The sequence below is a fragment of the Hemicordylus capensis genome, chromosome 2 (assembly GCF_027244095.1).
Source record: "Hemicordylus capensis ecotype Gifberg chromosome 2, rHemCap1.1.pri, whole genome shotgun sequence".
NCBI lineage: Eukaryota > Metazoa > Chordata > Lepidosauria > Squamata > Cordylidae > Hemicordylus > Hemicordylus capensis.
In genome coordinates this window covers 23456527-23472137 of record NC_069658.1, presented here as the reverse complement: position 1 = coordinate 23472137, position 15611 = coordinate 23456527, and the positions used below count along the sequence as shown (strand labels likewise).

The window sequence follows — 15611 nt, the reverse complement described above, 5'->3', positions numbered from 1 at the left end:
GGACCAGAACCATCCACAACTTGGTGAGCAGGGACCGAGATAGATTTTTAGCACATTACATTATAATTAAAAATATTATTAGTTACTTTTGGATCTATTCCCCCTGTCAATGGACCCATAGTTTCAACCAAAGATAGTGTCCTGAAAATAGGTCCTGTTCCTGCTCAAACAGTGGGGCCCCTGGAGTGTTTGCCAGCCCCAAACAAATGCCAAGTCCTCTCCTCTCCCTAAACAGTCGTTGCTTTCAGGATACAATCCTAGACATGCATACATGGGAGTAGGCCTCGCTGAGAACACCATGGAACATATTTATGAGAAAACATGCATAGGATGGCACTATAAGGCAGTTTCCAGCTCCTGTGTTGCTGCAGGATACCTGGGGGCCAGTAAAATAGCCCCTGTGGGCTGAATCCGGCCCCCGGGCCTTAGGTTGTGCAGGCTTGCTCTAGTTGTTGGATAGGAATCCTGATTATAATCTACTATTTTAAGCTATAGAATCATTTTTCCTCAGGTCTTGCTCCACCCTACCATTTCAAGTTCTGGTTTGCAATTCCCTGGAATTGCCAAGTTGAGACAGGACATAGTTGGGATTTTTTAGGAAAAGGCACTACAGTGTTTCTAACAAGTCTAAATATTTTACAATGGTTTGGGTCTGTTTTAAGGAGGTAAATAAAAAAGCTGCAACTTTTTGGGCACCAGGAGTCAAAATCAACTTGACAAGCACACTTTACTTTTTCCTTACTTTTTGTATGCTGTTATTAACTGTAAGTTAATAGCTGCCAATATGTTTCTGGGTAAAATACAAAGTGCTGGTTATTACCTATAAAGACCTTAACAGCTTGGGTCCAGTCTGTTTAAGAGAGTGCCTCCTTTGTCATGAACCCTGCCACCTTTTACAATCTTCTGGAGAGGTCTGAGTTATGGTTGCCACCAGCTCATCTGGTGGAGACTCAGGACCGGGCTCTCTCTGTGGCTGCCCCAGGGTTTTGGAATATGCTCCCTGCTGAAATAAGAGCATCTCCTCTGTTTGTTTTCAGGAAGACCCTCAAGACTCTCCTGTTCTCGCAAGCTTTTAATTAGAATTTTAATAATTTTAATCGTTTTATATTGTTTTTATTGTATGTTATGTATTTTAATCTGTAATTTTAATAGAATTTGTATACCGCCTAGAGATGTACATATCAGGTGGCATAAAATATGATAAATAAAATAATTTAACTTTTATCTGAGAGCATAATGTTGAGGATTCTTTTTTCTTTAACAAACAAGGGGGAATTATCTGACTTAGATATCAAGATTTAATTTCCATTTCAGGTAAAATGCAAGAGGGTGGCTGCAGCATAATGGACAAGCATGAGTAATTCACACATAAGAGCAGTGTTGGATCAGATCATGGATTCATCTAATCCAGCATCCTGTTTCTGATGGTGGCCAACTTCTGGGAAGCCCCCAAGCAGAGTGTGAAGGCAGTAGTCCACCTCTGTTGTCCTTATATCCCTTCCCCCAACAACTAGTAGTGAGGCAGCTGAACTAACTTTTAAACTTTTAAAAATTAAATAGAATTTGATAAGCTTTGTATGTGCTTGTGAATCCTGCCTCTGTTTTGCTCTTTGATAGGATGGACAGCTATCTTAATTTTTGCTGGAGTTGTGTTCTCCACAGCAAATCTACTAGGAATTAGAGCTAAAAAAAAAACTTCAATAGAAAATAAACAGTATTCCAGTGTCTGAAGAAATGTGGATATATGGGAATTGTCATTTCTGTGAATTCTTTCAGTGCAAGGCCATGATAAATATTTAAACTGCAGCTTTGTTATGCATTTGTGCTGATCACCAAAATAGCATTTATTTAGACTTTTAAAAGCTTCAGTTTAGATAAAAATCTCCCATTGATTTCAGTATGGTAAGGATTGTACTCCTTATGGCCTTTTTGAAACACAATTTCTGAACTAATCTGGGTATGTTGGTGCCATTCCCTGTTAAATAAAGTATTTAGAAGTGTAGGGTGAGTTGACATGGATACTTGGTAAGGTAAAGTGTGCTGTCAAGTCAATTTCAACTCCTGGTGCCCACAGAGCCCTGTGGTTTTCTTTGGTAAAATACAGGAGGGGTTTACCATTGTCACCTCCCACACAGTATGAGACTATGCCTTTCAGCATCTTCCCATATTGCTGCTGCCTGATATAGTACCAGTGAGGATTTGAACCGGCAACCTTCTGCTTGTTAGTCAAGCATTTCCCCGCTGTGCCACTTAAGGTGGTTGTAGATGGTCCATAATAAGAAGTTACAGGACTTTGAGCCCCAAGGAGAGTGTTTTATCTTGCCATTGGTCTTGCTTAACTAATCTCAACTCTTCTAAATGTCCTTCAGATCATAGAAATTAAAAAATGGACAGTGGTATGCTCATCTCGACTTAAACAGGGTTTGAATGAAAGGCTGTGGAATAGGATCTAGGAGCAGCTAATTTGTAAAAGGGGAAAGAAGAAACTAGGAATAATGGTCCATAATGAACTGTGGAGAGAAGGAACAGACATGGCTGACTGTCTTGCTACTGGTGTGAAGAACAAAGGGGAGGAAACATTTGAATGCCAGTGAGAAGGGAAAGAAGATGGCCTGTTTAGTTTTACTAAAGTGGAGAAGGAGATAGAGCAAGTGTCATACTAAAGTCACAAACTATTACATGATTGTGTTTTAATAGGAAGCTAGCTAAGTTTATGCAAGTATCTATTACTGTGTGAATCATAGACTAGCTGGCATACCAAACTATTGACATTGCCACTTTGTCACTAATCTATTTCTGTAATGTAGTATCTCATGCTTCAATTCAACAGGATTCCAAATAACTTATTTTATAATTAAAATAGGAACAAAACAAAAAATCACTAACAAAGCACAGTTAAGCAGCACAGCATAAAAAGCCAGCATAGAACATGAAGAAAGTCTAAAAGACTTGGGAAAAGATGACTGGCATCCAGACTAAATTACTCATGAGTAGTCCCACTGAAAGTAGCGGAGCAAGTTAGCTCTGATAAAATCATTGAGCTTACTCATGAGTAATCCTAGATGAGAGGTTTTCTCCAACACCAAAAATGCCAGCTGAACCTCCCTGGGGAGAAAATTCCAGTTGGGGCTCCACTATTAAGACGACCCTCTTGCTGGTCACCACTTGCCATACTACGTTTTGGCAGAAGGGCCTCTGAGGAAGCTCTTCATGCACAGCAGGTGTATATGGAAGAAAATTATCCTTAAGGCACCCGAGTCCCAAGCTGTTTAAGTCTTTAACAGGTTAACACCAGCAGGCTGAATTGTGCTCTGAAATGGAACAGGAGCTGGTGCAGTTCTAGGGCTGATAAGATATATTTTGAATATATAAGATGCTTGTAGGAAAGAGGAATCTTATTCCTTTTGTCATCGGGTGGGCTATGGGGTGGAGACTGCCTTGGTCGGCCTAATGGATGATCTCCAGTTGGCAATGGACAGAGGAAGTGTGACTCTTTTAGTCCTCTTGGATCTCTTGGCGGCTTTCGATACTATCGACCATAGTATCCTTCTGGAATGTCTGAGGGGGTTGGGAGGCACTGTTTTACAGTGGTTCCGCTCCTACCTCTCGGACAGATTCCAGATGGTGTCGATTGGAGATTGTTGCTCTTCAAAATCTGAGCTTAAGTATGGTGTCCCTCAAGGCTCCATACTCTCTCCAATGCTTTTTAACATCTACATGAAACCGCTGGGAGAGATCATCAGGGGATTTGGAGCTGGGTGTTACCAGTATGCTGATGACACCCAGATCTACTTCTCCATGTCAACTTCTTCAGGAGCTGGCATATCCTCCCTAAATGCCTGCCTGGAAGCAGTAATGGGCTGGATGAAGGAGAATAAACTGAAGCTGAATCCAGATAAGACGGAGGTACTTATTGTGCAGGGTCGGAACTCTAGAGACGATGTTGATCTGCCTGTTCTAGACGGGGTCACACTTCCCCAAAAGGAACAGGTTCGCAGTCTGGGAGTACTTCTGCATCAACGTCTCTCCTTGGTTTCTCAGGTTGAGGCGGTGGCCAGGGGTGCCTTCTATCAGCTCCAGCTGATACGCCAGCTGCGCCCGTTTCTTGAGATCAATGACCTCAAAACAGTGGTACATTTGTTGGTAACCTCCAGACTGGACTTCTGTAATGCGCTCTACGTGGGGCTGCCTTTGTACGTAGTCTGGAAACTTCAGTTGGTTCAGAATGCAGCAGCCAGGTTCGTCTCTGGGTCATCTCGGAGAGACCACATTACTCCTTTGTTGAGTTACACTGGCTGCCAATAGGTTTCCGGGCAAAATACAAAGTGCTAGTTATAACTTATAAAGCCCTAAATGGCTTAGGCCCTGGGTATTTAAGAGAGCGTCTTCTTCGCTATGAGCCCCACTGGCCGTTGAGGTCACTTGAGGAGGTCTGTCTCCAGTTGCCACCAACTCGTTTGGTGGCTACACAGAGACGGGCCTTCTCGGCTGCTGCCCCGAGATTGTGGAATGCGCTCCCTGCTGAGATACGATCCTCTCCATCTCTCGCAATTTTCAGAAAACACCTGAAAACGCACCTCTTCAACCAGGCTTTTTCAGCTTTTTAAAACTTGTTTTTAAATAGTTCTGAATATTTAATTGTTGTTTTATGATGTTTTTAATTGTTAATTATTGTTTTATGTTTTATAATTTTTGTTTTAATGATTAATTGATTTTAGTGGTGTTTTAATGTAAACCGCCCCCCCTGAGCCTTTTGGAAGGGCGGTATAAAAGTTTTAATAATAAATAAATAAATAAATAAATTTAAATTTAAAAATCAGTAAATATTTTGAGCCCCTGCAAGTCCTAGGATTTTTGTAGAGAGCATAGTCAGGAAGAAAATGCAGCCATGCCCTTCCCTCTGATAAGGGAATGCAGCCATGCCCTTCCCACTTTGCAGCAGGGATGGAGCAAAATATTTGGCTACCTTAGTACAACCAAACTGAGGTAGCTATTCAGGGCATTTCCCAGCTAATCTTAGTGGGTGGTGGTTGCGAAGAGTTGCAGTTCCATTTCAATAGAAGTTATGAAAGGAAGCTTGTGCACTGTGATGTGTCCACTGCTGTGGGGAAAAACAAGTTCTGTCTAAATTGAGGCCTCAGTTTGACAACCTTAGAAGATCCTCTGGGGCTTTGTTAATGAAAGGAGTGTTGGCTATGCACTCCTGGCTAACTTTTGGACTGAGGTGGGGAATCGGCAAATCTAGAGTGAGCAGTTCATTACAGAATAAATTTGTGCAAAGCTTTGGTCTTGTAAATTAATGACAGAGTTGGAGTCAAAATACACTCAGATTTATGGAAGGGTACTACAGAAAGAAAAAAAAATTAAGCAATACAATATTAACTGGTAAGACCAAATTGAAACACACGAGGAGGTGTTTTAGCTTGAGCTCCAAATTAAAATCAATTCAAGGCTGGTCAGGGAAACGGGCCTTTGGTAAAAAGCTTTAGAAGCTATTCACAAGATACAAGTACACTCAGTGGGTGAATCTAGTAAAGAGACACACAGTTTGGTGGGATTTGGGATACAAATAGGCAGAGGTCTGCACTTAGGCCATCTGCAGACCACACCTCTTTCCTGATAAGGGTGACATCCATGGTGGACAAAAGAATACATGTTGCTTAACAAATGACTAACGTGCAGATTTTAAGTTACAATGAAGTGAAAAGGTCTAGGCAACCTGTATGTAAAAACATTGAATAGGGGGACTCCAGAATTATCTCATGTCAGAAAGACCTTCCTGATAGAAGATTGGAATTTCTTTAACATAATAAGTGTTCTTTCCTGTGCTTCATGCCAACCATTAAAGCTTATTTTAGGAGGATGAGCCTGCTGCAATCTTATCTGTTCTCCCTGTGAAGATGATTAGCTAGAATTAGTCCATGTAGGCAAATGGTGAGCCCACAATCCTGTGAGTTCAAATCGTCAAAATGGAGACTATAAGCTTGTAGTCTCAAATCACACGTAGGAGTACTGCTGGGATCCCCCAAACAGGCTGTTTGCTTAACAGCCTACAATGTCTCCTGTGGTTGCATTGGTTTGGGGTATGTGGAACTTAGTGAGGCTATTCCCACGATAATCCGAAATTGGGCTAGGGGAGCCTAGCCTGATTTCGGATGATCGTGGGAGCCACCGGGCTCACACCCAAGCCCGGTTGCCTCCCAGCAGTTAACCCTAAGTACTCCTCCCCTCAAACCACGTTTGCGGAGCAAGCGGTTTTTCTATCGCGAGTAGCCACAGTGCGGCTCTGTGCCATGGCTACACATGAGTAGACCCCCAGAGGGGAGGCAAAAAGCCACCTCCTGGCTCCAGGGGTCTCTCCAGTATGCCCTGCACATTCGCGCAGGGCATACTGGAGCTTCTGAGGGCCGCGCGGCCCCCAAACTTTCCAGCCCCCGCCGGCTCCGTCACGGAGCCAGCAATCGTGTGGGCGGCCAATCTGGCCGCCCAGGGCTCCGGCCCTGCTCATGTGCGGGGAGAGTGGGCTTAGCCCACTCTCCCCACTTAGCTCCTCAAACCGGGTCTCACTGATTGTGAGACCCGGCTCATTGGATGGCATATTGGAAGTTTTGAGGAGGAGGAGAGAGCACTTGAATTAAAGGCAGTGGTACAGTAGAAGGAATTTCAGTAGGCAAAATGAGTTAAGGTGACACACTGAACATATAAAGCTGTCTTGCATCATCAAACCGAAGGCCTCTTGGCAAGTTCCATCTGTTCTAACTGGCAAGCACTCTTCAAGGTTTTGTGCAGAAGTCTTCCCCAGCACTACTTCCTGAGGTCTTTCAATTGGAGATGCCAGGGTTTGCACCTGGGACATTGGGCATGAGAGACATGTTCAGTTGCCACTAAGCAAGAAACCCTACTAACTGAATAAATAGGCACTTTTCAACGTGGTGATGGTCTTATATTTAGCAGGGGGATAGCAACTGTACCTGTCCAACTCCTGGACAGCATCAGTGGTGGTTGCTGGTATCTACTTTGTGTGTTAGACTGTGAGCCCCTTGAGGACAGGGAAGCAACTTTTTTTTTTTTCTATGTAAATCACTTTGAGAACAGTATATACATATTTGTAGTTGTAAGCTAGTGATTGGATGGCAAGTAGTATTTTTAAAAGTTAAACCTGAATTCTCACTTCCCCTGCTTACTGTTGCAGTGCCTTTTCCATAAGTGATTATGATCATGACCCTTGGGCAGCTACTGGGTGGCTTTTGCCAATGATGATGATCTTTATTTTGTTGCCACCCCATAACAAATTGTTCTCTGGGTGACTTACAAAACAACATTAAAATATGAGATGAAAAACACACTTCACATTAAATCATAACAGACCAAAAATAAAAAGGGGAGGGGGGAACAAATACAAAATATAATACAAAGCAACTTAAAATGCATGTTAAAAATCAGATCCAATGTAAAAGGTCTGAGTGAACAAAAAGGTCTTCACCTGGCATCGAAAAGAACAAAGTGACAAAGCCAGGCAAATCTCTGATCTAAATGAGCTTGTTACTTGAGAGAGAGAAGTCCGTCTCTTGCATCCTGTTGATGACTTTGCTAACTGGATTAAAGGTTTTAATTATTAGTTTTTCTAGACTCTTGTATAACTTGTGAGCTTTCTTTTGAGATGGATGAAATAGCTTCTAGCAACTGAGCTTTTCAGAAGCTATGTGTGACTTCTAGGGGTGTGCACAAACCATTCAGTCCCAAACCAGTTCACCTTGAACCAGACCAAGCCCGGTTCAGGATCGAAAGGATGGCCAGGGGTGGGCTGGCAAGAGAAATAGTTTAATGTTCTTATTCTTATTGGCCTGGCAGTGCCCACCGGCACTGCCACTTGCCTCTCTGGCGCAGCCCAAGCGCTTAGCGCTCCCTCTGCAGCAAGCCGCCCACCAAGTGGTGGTGTGATTCTGGCCTCTGCAGATGCACGAAAACTGGAACTGTACCACCACACAGGTAGCTTGCTGCAGAGGGCTGTGCCACGGGACTGAGCAGTGGTGATGATGGCAGCCACCACCAGGCCAATAAGAACATTCAACTACTTCTCTCGCCACCACCCTTTAGAACATGAAAGGATCCCCCCACCCTTTGGCTTGTAAAAGGAATCCTTTTCCAGTTTCCCCTTTACAAGTAGAGTCCCTCAAACCAGTTCGGTCAAATGGACCAGCCAGTTAGTTCAACCAAACCAGTTTGGGGACAAGCGGTTCAGTTCTAATTCAGTTCAAACCAAACTGCAGTTTGGGGTTTATGCATACCTTTAGTGACTTTAGTAGGTATTCTCAAGGGATGATCTTTGTGATCTACCCACTTTTACTATTGTGTGTTTGTGCATTTATAAAACAGTCTTGCAAATAAGTCTACAGAAGGTTCACCTGACTGGTCTTCAGTTACTGTATAACTTGGACAACTAAAGCTTATTTTCTGCACAGAAGATAGAACTTTGAACCTTCTAAAGTTAATTAAATATCTTAAAGCACATTTTTACTACCTGGAACGTAGACCTCTTTACTACAATACTATGTCTTTTCCTTTCTTCTAGGAAGTACACACAAGAGAAACCATAAATCCTCACTTGTTGCCAGGTAACACTATTTATATAGTGCTCTAAAACTACTTAATCTTTGTTGCACTTTATTACAACTTACATGTTGTGCTATTTAGTGTTCTACTCATGAGCCTTGGGCCTGTGCGCTTACTTTTATCTAGTCTCTCTGTGTGAGGACTGGACATCAGAACCTTCCACTTACACTTTGGAACAAACAATAGTTTCTTATTGTCCATTTGTTCAAGCCATAGTTAAATCGGGATCCAATTAGTTTCCTGTATTCAGATAAACTGGGAAACTGCAGGTTGTTGCAGACAGTGAATGGAAGTTTCCAATCTCTTCCCCTTGTACATGAAGGAGGAGTGCACAGGCCTGAAGTTAGTGTTATGTCTGGACCAGACCTTAATCTAGATGACCTCAGTGCTAAAAATGTCAGGTATCAACCCTGAGGTGTTTTCAATACAGCACCGGAAAAGAGGAATTGGAGAATCACTACTGACAAAACTTTGTCTGAGGCCTGTGCTGTTCAATGCAAACACTTTCTACCAAGGACAGTTCAAATTTGGGGAATGGGTGCCAGAATTATGAAGAAACCTCCATGTGGCTACAACAATTCCTATAGGCATAAATATATATAAACTCCTTTAGGAGTTTAGGGGAGGTGGCTGGAAGAAATCAGTTGTAGACAGTGCTCCTATGCCTGTAGTGTGGAAGGAAAAATATTTGTCTAGTGCAGCTTTCCCAAGCTACCTTAAAGGAGGTTCCAGATTTTAAAAGCTTGAAAACTATTTGACATCAATCTAAGGGGGTTCAAAAGAACAGGAAGGTAGTGGGAATCTGGCTATATGTAGTGCAAATTAGACGTCTGACAACTAAGAGTTCAGATACGAAGTATGTTCTGGCATCCTTGCTGCTGCTTCTACAAGGCAGGCTGCAATTTAATACTATATATTACTGCTGTATGTGAGGCACAGTTCTAATCTAGATGGATTGTACAGAGCCTCTTTGGAATGTGTTCTTTATTTGCTTTCAGATTAAAGTTAGTTGTGCCAAGGGATTTAATTCTGAAAGGGCAATGGAATTCTTTGTAGAACAAGAATACTGACAGCAGGTAGTCTGAATGTAAGAACTTGAATATTTCACTACACTACATTGTCTAAGCATGTTAACTTGCACCAGGTGAATTGCTGCTTTGTGAAGCAAACATGGTTTTAAAGTACATACAAGATGATGGATCCAGTCGTGGCACCTGTGGGAAACTTATTTGCACAAACTTCAAGATCTCATTCCTTGGCGATGAATCTGCTTTGGATGATGTAAGAAATCTTCATCTTCATCTTGTGAGCATGTCCTTTTCATTACTTAGTGGCTGGATACTTTATCCTCTCTTCTGTTGATCTCTGTAATGAATGGAATATTCTACCTATGGACAGGCAGTCTTTTGAAGGATATGATGACCAACTGTTCCTGTCCTATAAGACAGATGACGCAAAGGTGATATGTGTCAAAATACTAAGCAGTCCTTTGTAGTGCAGTGTGCCTCAGTTGAGAATTGAGCTCCACTCTTTGTGTTAAGGTATGCACTCATTAGGAGGCATTGCTGATTCTGTATGTACGTGGTCATACTTTCAAAGCGGCACAACTTCTGATAAATCAGTTTGTGTGTTGTGGGTGGTGAATGGGGCTAAGGAAATCCAGGTATCTGAGAATTTGAAATTGGTTTTGTGGAAAATGTTGCAGAGTAGGTGAAGTCATTGCCAAACATCTGCTTTAATGACACACTGTGGAAACATACAATGGATTGTCTATAATCTTATGCTTGCTTACCTGAGATTATCCCCCATTGAACCCAAATTGTGGGACTGACAGATGAGTAAACATGCAAGGGTGCACACCTATATTTGGATACTTTGCAAAACATTGCTCTTCCCATTTAGAATGGAATCTGTAACAGAGGGAACCTACATGTATCTACATTCTGCATTTCATCTTAGATTAGCTTTCAAAGCAGTTTACAATTAAAATGCACACAAAGGTACAATTATAATATGGATACATGAGGATATGTAAAGTAAACTCTTCTGATCCTCAGCAAATGATTATCTTTCCGAAGGAAGAAGTCAAAAAGGAGCTGCTGATGTCCTTAGACCAGCTGATGGTGAAATGCCACCTTCCAAAGCAACCATTTGGCAGTACTCATAAGACATAATCAAATATTGTTTCTAGACAACTTGAAATATTGACCCTGAAGCACAGCAGGATACCACAAGCTATTTGAGATCATCAAATCTGTAGAGATGTCAAAGCAGTCTCTCTAATAAAAATAACTAGAGGCAAAACTACTATTGTATCAAAATTCCAAGTAGATAAGAGGATATCACACTAAAAATGAATACGATTCAGTCAATAATATTGTCGCTAGTTTTGGCAGTACTCTAGAAAGACTGGAGTCTGAAAGAAGGAAAAATAAGCTTAAAACTGTAGCTAAAACTCTTCATGATGTCCATGATTGTCAATTTCTGTCCTAAGAATTAGTTTTTTAATACTCCCACATCCATTAAGTTCTTGGACCTTTTTTTCTGCAAATTTTCCAAAATATACATCACAGATACAGTGAATGAAAACTCATATTCAAGTTGAGTGTTTTACTAAAGGAACTCTGATAACAAGTATTTCCTGTTTCAGGAACCACAATTCAAGAATAAAATCATTGGGGAAAATGACATCACTCTTCAATGTGTAGACCAGCTTTATGGAGGTAGGCGGACTACCTTGTTGCTTAACATCAGCTAAAGTTGTTTTAATCAATCCTAACTTGTGATTTTGTCTCTTGTTTTACTTAAAGTCAAATACTCTTTTAAGTGTAGTGAAACTGACTGTGTTGAAACATGCATTTTTAAATCTTTCACAGAAACTGGTAACAGGTCCAACACACAAAGAGAATAAAGATTGCTTTCTTCCTCCAACCCCGCCCCTGACTCTTTTCAGTAAACCTGGATTTGCATACTAGCAATCTGGGATCTTAGAGAACCCTCCAAAAAACTGTTCTAGGGAAAGGTCATCTCCTAGTATTGGCAAATAGGGATAGCCTACTGCTTCTGTGGTTCATATTCAAGTTGTCTTCTCTCACAGCATGGTATTGTTTCTAGTACTATCCCCTTTTCATCCCAACTTAATTTTTCCCTCTAGCACTCATTTGATTGAATAGTCACTACATCCTGCAGAAACACATTTCAGCTGAAATAAACCATGCAAATTCCCCCCCCCCCCCACTTCATATGTGTTTTGGGTGGGAATAGTACACACAAATTACAGGTATGAAAGGAGATAGTACTGGAAAAGGATAGCAGAGGTAACTTAGCTGTACAATTGACAACACAAATCCAGGATCTACAGACCCTTCTGCAGTGGGATTTATGACCATTCTGGCAAACTCTGCAGTTGTTTGGAAACATGAGTAAAAGATGTAGGAACACTGAAATTCTTTTTGAACCCATCTGGCAAGTTGATTCTTGTATCAAAATAATATGCTGTCTCAGTTCCAGCTTCTGTCACTATTGTTCTAACTTTAATTGCTGGGACAGTATTGAGGGGGGTAGAGTTCTGTCCTGTTTGGTGTGAGAGATAACTTGCTGATTGCCTAAAGACTTGCTAAATACAACTTATTTTTCTTTTAGTTTATGATGAGAAAAAGAAATCTCTCTATGGTCAGTTGAGAAAATACCCAGAGAAAATAATAATCTACTGCAAGGATCTCAGGGTGTTTCACTTCTGTTTGAGGTACACCAAGGAAGAAGAAGTAAAAAGGGTAATTATAGCTTTGTTTGTATATATTTCCCTCTTTATCTTTTTGAACAAAAACCTTTGGGAATAGGGATGATGGAACATTTGTGAATAGAATGACTAATATTCCTCCCAATAACAGGAAGTAGTACTGCATGGAAGTAGTTATGAGGAGAATAATTCCCAGCCTGTGTGTTTCACAGACAACTTTGGGAAGAATGGGAAATGCAGGCCACAATAGAGGGGGGAAGGGTTGCTTAACTCAGCTTTTGTAAGTGTCCTAAGGTAATTTTTAACTTCCCAGCTGAGCTCAGAAATTGGAAGCAATCCTATCTGAGGCAAAATGAGTGCAGGTAACATTTGCAGGGGAGAATTGGTGAGCACAGGAGGGGTTAATCATCCCACTTGCCAATTATCCTACACTTCATAATTCTTCTCTAATTAATGAGAATGTGAGGGTGGAGGACAATTTCTTTTTCTTTTATATCTTTTTATTATTTTTCCAACAAGATAACAGAAATAGGAAAGAAACATAGAAAAATAAGAAAGATTAAAGTAACCTTACAGTTAACATCTCTTGAACATCTCATAATTACATACATCGATCGGGAATTCAACAGCCCTCTGTTCTCAACCCTACACACACACACACACACACACACACACACACACACACACCCTTGCCAAGAATGGTAAAAAAGCAGAGATAACACTTCAATTGTTCATCTTTTCTAGAAAGAAAAACAAAATCTTGGATGAAAGTGTTGACCCTGTGCTAAATTGTAAATTATGAAAGGTTCCCAAATTGAAACAAATGTTTCATCTGAAGTATTCCATAAGTAAGCAGTAACCTTAGCCATAGAGGCATATTCCCATAGCTTTAATAACCACTCATCTACAGTTTGGATTATTTGTTGTCTCCAGTTAGCAGCATATAAGATCCTGGCTACAGTAATCATATTCCAAGACAGCTCCATATACTTGGTAGGAATATAGGATTTAGTCATATTTAACAAAAAAAAAAAAAAACCCTTCTGGAGAATAAGGGAAATTTATGTTTAAAATTTCTTGCATCTTACGATGAATTTCCCCCCAGAATTGTTGGGCTTTGCTACATGTCCACCACATATGATAAAATGTCCCCACATGGCTCTTACACTTCCAACAATCTCCAGTGTAATTACTGTCCATCTTTGCAGTCATCATAGGAGTAATATACCAGTGGAAATACATTTTATACCAATTTTCCCTTAAGGTGCTATTTGCTTTAAATTTAATGTTCACATTCCATTGATGTTCCCATTGTTGTATATCAGTTGTCCTGTTTAAATTTTGCATGCGCTTATATCAATCCCAGTATGTATGTATTTGTTTATTTCGGCCCAAGGCCAGCATAAATACAAGAAAAAGAAACAACAACAAAAAAATACATAAAATACATAAAACATTAATACCTTCAAATACCGTATACATGACTAATTTCATTCAAATGAAACTGGTTAATCTGAAATGCACAGCCAGGCATCTTGTGCCTCAATCACTCTAAACCAAATCTTGCTTGCTATGAAAAAAATTTTTGCTACCCTTCTGTAAACGTACTCTGTTTTAGCAGAAAGCAGAAAAAAGACCTTGTCCCCATCAGAAGGGCAATTAGAATTGTAATGAATTAATAGAGGGAAGAGAAGCTTTCCCCTTAATTCAGTATAAAATCTACATTTTAGAATCAGATGTTCCGTAGTCTCTACTTCACCGTTCTGGAAAGGGCATAATCTTTGATCATAGGGCACCTTCCCAAAGTGTCCTTCCAATACTGCCATATGAAGGGCATTAAGTCTAGCAGCTGAAAGAGTCCTGCGATGATCCCCGTTGGAGATCCCAAGTAAATATTCAGCAGGGGAATAACTACTGATTTGATCTCCTAGGAATAGGCCAGAGCCTATTTGGGCAACATCCCCCTGATTCGTCATATCCCAAATACATTGAGTTATGGCCATTACTTTGAATTCTGTTAAGTCTCTAAGTTTGCCACCTTGTCTTTGTATTTCTTTCTGCACTTTAGTACTATTTTGTAAATATTGAAAAGGGCTCATTGGACCATTCCGAAGCAAGAGTCTGGATGGGTTTCATTTTTGTTTTTCCTGTAGTTAAGCTTTGCAAGTTATATACTTTCTTTCTCCAGTGGGCAAAATTTCTAGAATTTTCTTCTCCAAGGAAAAAGATATTTAAGATAGATGCCAAAAGTGATAGATCCAGACTTATCCTGTTCTTATATTTCTCCCAGACATGTAATAAACTACTTCTAATTGTATGAGATTTTATGTCATGATCTTTCCTTTTTGTATTAGTCCATAAATACTTATGTAACCCTTCTGGAAGGTCAGACCCTTCCATTGCCATCATCGAACCATACATCATTTCAAATTAGGAACAGCCAATCCTCCCCGTTCTTTTACATCTTGCATGACCCTGAACTTAATTCTTGGGTTTTTATTAGCCCAGATACAAGAATTTATATACCTCTGCCATGTATTCAGTGTCTCATCCTCAATTTTAATAGGGATCATTTGAAATAAAAAGTTCATTCTTGGTAAAATATTCATTTTGACAGATGCTATCCTTCCCAGCAAAGAAAGATTTAATTTTTTCCATCTGGTTAGATCTGCCATAATAAGGCTCCATGATGGTAGATAATTATTCTTAAACAGGTCTTTGTTATTTGCTGTTAAATTAATCCCGAAATATTTGATTGGTTTTCCGTCAGTTGAAATCCAGTCTTTGTCTTTCAAATACAATAGATTTGTATCGTGATCTGTTGCATTTATAATGGAATGGGTTCTGCGCCTGCACAGGGACCTTGCGGGCAGACTAGCTCCTAGAGATGCCCACTCTGCCCAGCACATGCTCTGTGCTTTCATTGAAAACGGCGGTTGGGGGGCATCAGTTCTTCAGTTTCTGTTTGACCACTTAAGTGTTTATACCTCGTTGTTAGCTCCTCAGTTCAACTGAAATAACAAAGACAATATTAGATTTATTGGACTACTGACCTCTGGAACTTCCTTTGGCTGCTCTTCACTACATGGTTTAACTACTAAGAATAAAAATGGACTTGTGAGACATTTTGTGACCTTGGCTCGAAGCGGAGGCTGTTAGCCCCATCCGTGCTAAAACTATGTTCAAAAGATGTGGAGAATGTTGTGCTAAATTGCCCTCTAAAGACCATAACGACTCGTGTTTGTTGTGTCTTGGTGAG

At 40.5% G+C, this 15611-nt stretch overlaps 1 protein-coding gene across 2 annotated transcripts in view; it reads left to right on the top strand.

The window, feature by feature from the left end:
* Nucleotides 1-15611, top strand: part of MTMR12 (myotubularin related protein 12) — a 70494-nt gene that overhangs the window by 17078 nt on the left and 37805 nt on the right. The window contains exons 2-5 of one of the 2 annotated variants that reach the window (XM_053299156.1): nt 8573-8615; nt 9758-9918; nt 11264-11336; nt 12256-12386. In XM_053299156.1, coding sequence (XP_053155131.1) covers nt 8573-8615; nt 9758-9918; nt 11264-11336; nt 12256-12386 — 408 coding nt within the window. The remainder of the gene's footprint in view (nt 1-8572; nt 8616-9757; nt 9919-11263; nt 11337-12255; nt 12387-15611) is intronic. The other variant, XM_053299157.1, reaches the window with a different exon arrangement.